We start from the raw sequence: 9,763 nt of genomic DNA on the forward strand, positions 1-9,763 counted from the left end.
CGGAGGAGGGCCCGCGGCTCGAGAGAGAGCGCTCGGCCGCCCCGACTGCTTCAGTCCGCCCCCATGTCACCGGCCCCGACCCTGCGCCCCGAGCGCTGCGGCCCCGCTCGGGCGCCGGGCAGAGGGCGGGCAGAGGCCGGCCCGGGCCCTCAGCCGCCGCCGCTCATCGGCTCCGCGGCCCGGGCGCCGGCGGCCGAGGCCGCCGCTCTCCGCTGCTCCGCGCCGGCCGCAGGAGGAGGAGCAGGCGCCGCGCCTAAGCCGGGCGGCTCGGTGCCCTGCGGACAGCTGTGCGGGCGGCGCGGGCGGCGGTGCGGGCAGCGTCCGCTTCTCCCCGGGAGCCCGGGATGTATTTATCCGGCCTCGGGCGCCTCCCGGAAGCCGCGAGCTCGGGTCCCAGGCTGCCGAGCCGGCCGCGCTCTCCGGCTCCGCAAGCCGGCCTCCCTCCTCCTCCTCCTCCTCCCCTGTCCCCCGGCCCGCCCCCTCTCCCCCCGCCGAGGTGGAGGTAACCGCGGCACCTGCTGCGCCCTGCTCCTGCGCGCGAGCGCCCCCTCCAGCCGGGACGCGCCGCCGCCGCGGGATCCACGGGAGGGGGCGGGGAAACGGGACACCCCGCGCCTGCCTGGCTGGAGGATCCCCTGTTGTTCCCCTTCCGCGCCGGGCGAGGCGGAGGAGGAGCAGGCGCGCGGAGCGGCGGGCGCGGGTGGGCTGGGGGTCCCGGAGGAGTCGGCTTGAGCGCCAAGGGTGTGAGAGGGGTTGTCTTCGAGGCTCGGCTCCCGAAGCCGCGAGGGGTTTCCACCCACCCCCGTGTGCCGGGTCTCGGTGACCTCTGCTCGCTTCAGAGGCGCCCACTACCCGCTGTCCACACCCCACTCCCGGTCCTGAGCCCAAAGTCGCTAGCATTCGGGAGCAACCTCCTCGCACTTTTTTCGGGGTTCAGATAATGGTTGATTTTTGTGTCCGCGGAGCAGTGTCAAGAATGCGCATTGGCCAATTGCAGGTCGCTGGTCACCCGCAGTGTCGGGTCACCGGCGACCGATCGCGGCACCTAACTCCCAAATCGCCATGTCTTCCCCACTCCAAAATGCATGCTGTGTAAGTACAATGCTAGAAGGATACATCGCCCGCACGAGTTATACTGTATACACATAAACGTGAATGGTGATGGTATTCCCCACCCCCTCTCCAAGATCTTGAATTCACGTTTCGAACGCCAAGTGCACAGGCGCACACATCTACATCCACACACATGAAGACAAACCTCTCCCACCTCTCCCGTGCTCCAGCTCGAACCTTGCCCAGCCAGCACTATATAAATAACACCAGCCCTGCGGCAAACGGCTGCATTAGCATATTTCCTCCTGCACCCGGGCCTGGCAGAAATGAGAATAGCGTGGCACCTTTCACCCCGGCGTCCCCACATGTTGGAGACATTTCACATTCTGAGAAGTTTATTAATGGAAGTCATAGAGCGATCCATTTCCAGTATGATTGGGGGGGGGGGGGATGTGAAAGACATGCTTTGGCTTTACAAAGGAATACACTCTCAGCTACCCATACTGAATGTATTCGTTTGCATTTCAATTATGCGCTTACATTTTTAACCTGCAGTTCTTTTTTGTTGTGGGCATCAAGTGCTTACTACTAAAACACTGGCACATCCGCGAAAATTATTTCTGAAGTCTGTTAGTGAGCTGGGCCTTGGGGATGGGAGGAGGTCATGAACTTTTCTGAGTAGCTGAGAAGGGGAGATTAGATAATTGTGGGCCAAAGGGGCCCATGGGGCTGCAGAAGATACCAAACCTCTGAGAAATGGGTCTCCAAACCCGCACATATTTAAAGAGCTTTTGGGGGGTGATAGGGCACATTGTATAGTAATGATTTATTTTCCAAGTTCATATTATTTATTACCTTGATTTTTTTTCTTTTCTCCCCTCTCTCCCTTAGAAGAGATAATAAATACAAAGTGTTTACCTTGCCCAGAACTTAATAAATGTTAGCTGTGCCTTATTACCACAATTACTATTCTATAAAATTTACATTTTATTTCTGAATTTAAATATAACTTTACAGATATTTATTTCCTCTTCAGCGGCTGATTTTTCCAGTAAAGTTCTAGTTTGTGTTGGGTTCTACCTCTGTACCCCAAGACACAAGGACCAATCTGTTTTCTTAAAACTCATCACAAAATAAGCATTGCCAGTGACCTTGATGGTCATTCCAATCATAATAATAAATAATATTGAACTCTGCAGGGTTAGTTTTCAAATACACACTCTCATTCAGTCCTCGTGAAACCCCCAAGAGGTGGGTCTCCCAGACGAGGCTCCAAAGGTTAAATGTCTACCAGATCGAAGAGTTGGCCCACAGCAGAGCCAAAAAACGGGCTTTGAACCCAGACCTTCTGACTGGGCATTCCAGGGTGTCTCTATTTTAACATGCAGGGACAGATTATAATACCATAGGAAGAGTTTGGGGTTTGGGGTTTTTTTTTTTTAATTTTTTGAAAAATTTTATTTTTAAGTAATCTTTACACCCAATGTGGGGCTCAAACTCACAACCCCGAGGTCAATAGTTGCACACTCCACCAACTGAGCCAGCCAAGCACCCCAGGAAGGGTTTTAAGAGGTATTTGTTAATATGCATTTTTAGGTGGGAGAAACCCTAACCCTGGGGTGAAGTTTCATTGCCAAGCTGCTATTAGTCCTTGTCCCAAAAAGGTGATAAAAATCCTCAAATGGGGGGCAGTTAAGTTTAGTCGGTTAAGCATCTGCCTTCTGCTTGGCTTGGGTCATGATCTCAGGGTCCTGGAATGGAGCCCTACATGGTATCCCTGCTCAGTGGGGAGTCTGCTTCTCCCTCTCCCTCTGCCCCTCCCCCAGGCTTGTGGGTGCTCTCTTTCTCAAATACATAAATAAATAAAATCTTTAAAAAAAAATCCTCAAATGGTACAGTCCCAGAATTAAGAGGCACACTAGAAAATGGTACCCTCTAAGATCCAAGCTAAAAGGAACCAACATAAAATGTTTGCAATTAGCCATCTGCAGTGCTGACCCAGCCCTGACTTACCTTGTAATTAAGTTCCTGATTAGATTAGAGGTTTGACTAAATCCCTCTCAGATCAACATGTTCCCTGCCCCAAATGTAGTCAAGATCAAAAAGTAACTAATTTAAATTAAACTGGGCTTCAATTCATTAAGACATATCACAAATGACTTCTTGGAGGAACCTAGAATGCAAGGAGTGAAGAAGAGGAATTTTAAACTCTGATAACCTCCAGGGTAAGTATTTAGGTTCACCAGCTAGCATGGGGCAGCCTATCAGGCACCCGCTATCACATTACCCTCTTTTCCTTTTCTGGGTGGTAGCTATCAAGTGCTAGTTTTCTCATTTACTTCTTTATTTACTACCTCCTACATCTAGACAGGTCCTTCATATTTGTACTCAGCTGTATTTCTGGTGCCTAAAACAGTGCTTGGCACATGCAAGGCGCTCAATACACTCAAGACACTCAATTTGCTGAATATCAGGTTATTATCACTTGATATTATCATCAAGGTTCCTACAACTCTGTTTACTTTGATTCTTAAGTCACCAAGCAACCTTTTCCTATTTGCTTAGTCTCTCAGATACAGTGCTCAGATCAGCCAGCCTGAGAATCCATTTGAACAATTATATTTCTTATTATAAGTTATTGTGGTCAATGGGTTAGCTCCCTGTGTGAAGTTCTTGTGCGCGGTTATCAGCTTGCATACGATTGGCCTGGAAGCCAAATGCAGCTCACAGACCACACACAATGTTCCCAGAAAAACAATTGTCAACATTTGAAAATTGACTTTGGGCGCCTGGGTGGCTCAGTTGGTTAGGCGACTGCCTTCGGCTCAGGTTATGATCCTGGAGTCCCGGGATCGAGTCCCGCATCGGGCTCCCTGCTCGGCAGGGAGTCTGCTTCTCCCTCTGACCCTCCTCCCTCTCATGCTCTCTGTCTCTCATTCTCTCTGTCTCAAATAAATAAATAAAATCTTTAAAAAAAAAAAAAAAAAAGAAAATTGACTTCATTGTCCTATCTTTAAAAACCTTTCCCTTTCTGTAGCCCTTCGGAGCTCACATCTGTGAGCATGTATCTGTGTGTTTGTGTTTTTTATTTATACTTGAAATGAATTAATAAAGCTGATTTTATCTTTAAAATTTACTCTGTTGAACTTTTGTTACTTAACACTGTGAAGAAGCTGAGCCATTCTCTCTTGCTTTGAAAGCATGTTAAATAATCTATCAGTTTGTAATCTCCTAAAAATTGAGAAAATAAAGAAATGAAAGATACCACCTAATCACGAATACACTTGAACAATTTTATTTCCTTGGAGATAACAGGAGGAAAAAAAAATGTAGCTTACTTCTAAAGTTGATAGAAATCTAATTTTAAGTCCTCCATAATTCTGTAAAAGTGAGTTCCAAGGAATTGATTGGTGTCAGGGTTAATTCACTTAGAATGTATAATACTAGTCATAGCAAATGGATTTCACATTAGTTTTACTTGTATGTTCACTTTTTAAAAAATTTATTTACATTATTTCTACACCCAACATAGGGCTTGAACTCACAACCCTGAGATCATGAGTAACACGCTCTTCTGACTGAGCCAGCCAGGAGCCTCTATATGTTCATGTTTTTTATTTATACTTGAAATATAGATAGATACCACAGTTTGGAATATCATGTGTCTTTCTTCTTTCTTACCACAGTTTGACCTCTCTCTTTCAAGTGGTTGTTTGAAAGTAGGTTATCTTGATTTGGGTGGGGGGTAGGAAAAAGTGATATGAAATTACTTCAAACTCTAAATGTGTATACTTGAACATTACTTACATCATCCTTTTTTTTTTAAACATTTTTTTAAAAGATTTTATTTATTTATTTGAGACAGAGAGAATGAGAGAGACAGAGAGCACATGAGAGGGGGGAGGGTCAGAGGGAGAAGCAGGCTCCCTGCCGAGCAGGGAGCCCGATGCGGGACTCGATCCTGGGACTCCAGGATCATGACCTGAGCCGAAGGCAGTCGCTTAACCAACTGAGCCACCCAGGCGCCCCTTAAACATCCTTTGACTTTTGGAATGTTAACTCTGACTTTCGAACAAGGAATTTGACATTTACAAGACCTATCATAAACGAAAATGAAAAAGCTACTTTTGTTCGGTGGCAGAAGTAATAAAAATGTCACGTAATCTATCCAAAGGAAAACTACAGGTAATATCTTAAGTAAAACTTACTCAGTGAGTACTGCCAAATTCATCCTTCCTGATCAAAAGGCCAAGTAAAAGATATAACAAAATGAAGATAAGACTTCCACGCAAAAAGCTATTCAATTGTGTGATTGATAAGGCCAAATTACTTTTTTAAAAGCTTGGTCAAAATTTAATTTTGAGCTCTTTAATTGAGTTAAAAAACAATTAGTATAACAAATCAATCTAGAATTTGATGTTGGCTTCTGTTTGCTAAAAATCACAGATGTCACATTTGCCTTATTGTGTTTAAGAATGTTCTTTGTCACACACACACACACACACACACACACACAGAAAAAGGGTAGGTAGGGTGCCAGGACTGACAGATGAACATTATATGTTTCATTCCAGCATAGAAACAGCCTCTGTTGCTTGGGAGAATCATCCCAAAATTAGCAAATGAACCTCAGGTTTCAAGTATGGATGTTGGGGCTTTCCTCAATGAATAGGCAATCTGAAGATAATCATTGCCAGGAGGGTTTGTGGGAACAAAAATCAAGTAACAAAGGTTTAGAGAAAGAGACTTTCACTTCCTAAGATAGATAAAATAATGCTCTTTTCCCCTCTTTGCCTACTAATTCTAAATGGAGATGAAGAAAAACTCACTACTGGATGGTCTAGGTGTTCTAGCCAAATCTAAATCTATTCAGCTGATTTCCTTCAAGGACTAGAAGCTTGAAGAGTATGAGAGTAAGGAATAATCCCAAATGAGGTAAATCATAGACCCAGAATATACTTTCTGAGGCAAAACGTTTTAACTAAAAAAAATTTTTAGATATTTTTTTGTCTCTAATAAGGTTGGTTTGAATTTATGGCTATTAGATAGTCCTGAGAAACCTTTTGTATTTAAAAAATTAGCCATATATGCATATTATTGTCCCTCTAAACTGTGGGCCACCGAATAGTGCTTTGAATAAAAATTTATTCAAATTTTTGAATAAATTCCCCTCTCCCTCTGCCTCCCTCTGCAAAATAATATATAATATATAAAGTCACTGAAGCATTTTTTGTTAACAATATTTTTAAAAATGAAACTAAGTTTTTAAACTCGAGTAAAACACCTTTGCTATTTCAAAAGGTTATTTAACACCCCAGTAGCAATGAGCGCACCTAGTACCAATTCTTGGTTTCTAATACCATTCTCCAGTAAAAGGAACCAAGGCTCCTTGGAGAAATGGTTGATTCTAGGACTGGGGCAGGAAATATACAAGATGAGCCCAGGGCACCTTGTAGTGCCTCAAAGTAAGAAACTGCTAACTGTCCCCCACCCGCCCCTGACCCCAGTGACAGGGTTGTGTCACAGGAACCAACTGAAAAGAGCTCCTAATTTGAACAACAAAATGAAATAGTGTTGTATAATGACCCAAAGTCTAAAATAACTACTCATGAATCCATACTGATATAAATAAATGACGGAATAAAGAAAGAAATGGGAAGATGAGACAAATCTCCCATGCAGAAGAATCCCAAAGAATGTATGTAGATATACAGCCCTCGAGGAGGTCAAGCATGACTCTCAAGAGCGGGCTATACAGCGTATTTCTTTCCAAAATGGAGCATATGGAAAGGGAGGGGGAAAAGATAGAGAGACCTGATAATCACTACCTCAGTTAGGTGACCAAGATCAACATCAACAGTGATAAGACATGTTGATAGCATGTAGCCTCCATAGGATGTGATGAAAACAGCTCTTTTTTTTTTTTTTTAAAGATTTTATTTATTTATTTGACACAGAGAGAGAAAGCACAAGTAGGCAGAGAGGCAGGCAGAGAGAGAGGGAGAAGCAGGCTCTCCACTGAGCAGGGAGCCGGACATGGGGCTCGATCCCAGGACCCAGGGATCATGACCTGAGCTGAAGGCAGCCGCTTAACCGACTGAGCCACCCAGGTGCCCCAAAACAGCTCTTTATCTCTGTGATCTTCCTCCCCAAAACCCATAACCCCAGTTTAACCATGAGGAGAACATCAGACAAGTCCCAATTGCAGAACATTCTAGAAAATACCTGACCAGTACTAAAAACTGTCCAGGTGTCCAAAAACAAGGAAAGTTTGAGAACCTATCACAGCCAAGAGGAGGCTAAGGAGACATGATGATCAAAGTGTAATGTGGCATTCTGGAAGGGATCCTGGAACAGAAAAAGGACATTAGGTAAACACTAAGAAAATGTGAGTGAACTATAAAAATTCAATTAATAAAAATGTATCAATATTGGTTCATTAGTTGTGACAAAGATAAGAAGACAATAATAGGGGAAATTAGATGTGTGGCATATGGGAACTGTCTGTCCTATCTTTGCAACTTTTTCTAGAAGCTGAAAACTATTCTAGGGCACCTGGGTGGCTCAGTTGGTTAAGCATCTGCCTTCAGCTCAGGTCATGATCCCAGGGTCCTGGGATCAAGTCCCATATCAGGCTCCTTGCTCAGCCGGGAGTCTGCTTCTCCCTCTGCACCCCCACCCCGCCTCTGCTCATGCATGCTCTCTCTCTCAAAAATAAATAAATAAAATCTTTTTTTAAAAGTTTAAAACTATTCTAAAATAAACATTTTTTAAAAAAACAAGGTGATTTAGCAGTCTTTCCAAGCATCAATATTTCATTGAAGTGTAAGTCAGTAACTTTGCTCTGTACAGGTCCTATCTCTGTGATGATATTTTGAATCAAATAAAGATTTAATGGTTTGTAACCCAAAGTTGATGGGGGAGCAGAAGAAAATGTAAATAACTGAAAAATAAATGTTAATAAAAGCTTGTTATAGTAATTGATTTTTTAAAATACTCTAAAACGTTAAAAGATACCACCAGCAAACTTGTCAGCTGGGGTCCAGGCTCTGGTCTAACAGGCCAGCCAGCCCAGGGGAGCCTCAAGCCCCATCTGGAAAACCTGGCAACTATCACTTCGTCTCGATTCCCCTTTCATTTGAGTTACATTCCCATATTTTGTCATGTTTTCATCATAGATATAGAAATGCACTGAAACCAAGTTTCCCTTTAACTTCTCAGAGATGTTTTCTTCCTGTCTTGTTAACCTCCTCAAAGTTCCCATTTCTTTAAAGTTAACACAGAACCTTTAGGGAGGCGGCAAAATACATGGGTATGGAAGAACCAGCACACTTTTAGGTAATGTAATAGAACGGCCTGTAGCCTCCAGCTTAACGGTCTTTGACAGTCTTTTTATCAGCCAGAAAATGTTAAGCATATAAATTTAAGGGCATTCAAGTAAAACTCCATTTTCTAGGATGTGTCCTAAAGGGCAGGGCTCCTCATTTATATGTCTCAACAGCCCCACTGCCTGTCACAGGGCCTGGCACTCCATAAATATTTGGGGAATGAATGAATGAATGAAGAATGGGACGATAGACAGCATTTTGTCAGGGAGAGAAGAGGAAACAGTGTATTCCAAGTTGAAGGGACAGCAGGAATGAAAATTCAAAGGTAGTAGCGAGAATTGCATATTTGGAAAATTTTATGGACCTCACGGCATTTCTATGATAATATTATATATTAATATAATTTATTATAATATAGTATTTATAGACTAAAATTTGATGATACTATTTAAAATATAAACACTATGAGTCTTGAAGTTAGGAAAATCCTAGGGAGGGGCACCTGGGTGGCTCAGTTGGTTAAGTGTCTGCCTTCCCCTCAGGATCCTGGGATGGAGCCCCGTGCTGGGCTTCCTGCTCAGCACGGAACCTGTTTCTCCCTCTCCCTCTGCCTGCTTCCCACTGCTCATGCTCTGTCTGTCTCTCCCTCTCATAAATAAAATCTTTAAAAAAAGAAAAGAAAAGAAAAGAAAATCCTAAGGAAATACCTCCTTAAAAAAAAAAAAACTTTATGGAGGTATATTTTACATAGACACATTTTAAATGTACAGTTTCGTGATGTATTCACCTATGAGACCATCACCCCAATCAAGATACAAAACATTTCACTCACCCAAAAAAGTTCTGTTGTGCCTCTTTGCAACCAATCTCCCCGCCCCACACGTGACCTTGGCAACTACTGAACTGCTTTCTCTCACTATAGATAAGTTTTTCCTGTTCTAGAACTTACGATAAATGGAACTAGACAGCACATGCTCTCTTGTGTCTAGCTTCTTTTACTCAGCATGACACATATGAGATTCACCCACATGTTGTTGCATGTCTCAGTATTTTATTCCTTTTTATTCATTGCTGAGTATTGTTCCATCGCGTGACTATGCTAGAACTTGTTATGCGTTCTGTTAACGGACGTTTGGGTTGTTTCCAGTTTGGGGCTACTTTGAATAAAGCTTCTATGAACCTTTGTCTATGGTTCATTTTCATTTCTGCTGGGTAAATATCTGGGAGTAGGGCTGTACAGTAAGTCATGTCTCACTTTTTGAAAATGATACCTCGGAGGTCACCAACCCACAAAAATTGTCCTTATGGCCACTATTAAACAAAGAATCGAGGGCTGGCAAGGGCATCATGTGAGCCAGCACGGAACAGCTTACATGTTTATG

At 43.5% G+C, this 9,763-nt stretch overlaps 1 protein-coding gene across 1 annotated transcript in view; it reads right to left on the reverse strand.

Annotated features, from left to right (window-relative positions):
- Positions 1 to 1,118, reverse strand: part of SLC22A23 (solute carrier family 22 member 23) — a 179,700-nt gene extending 178,582 nt beyond the window's left edge. Inside the window, exon 1 of the mRNA XM_021697195.2 lies at positions 1,101 to 1,118. Within this exon, the coding sequence (XP_021552870.2) occupies positions 1,101 to 1,118 (18 nt within the window). The remainder of the gene's footprint in view (positions 1 to 1,100) is intronic.
- Between the last annotated feature and the right edge of the window lie 8,645 nt (positions 1,119 to 9,763).

This window comes from Neomonachus schauinslandi, chromosome 8 (assembly GCF_002201575.2).
Source record: "Neomonachus schauinslandi chromosome 8, ASM220157v2, whole genome shotgun sequence".
In the NCBI taxonomy this organism is placed as follows: domain Eukaryota; kingdom Metazoa; phylum Chordata; class Mammalia; order Carnivora; family Phocidae; genus Neomonachus; species Neomonachus schauinslandi.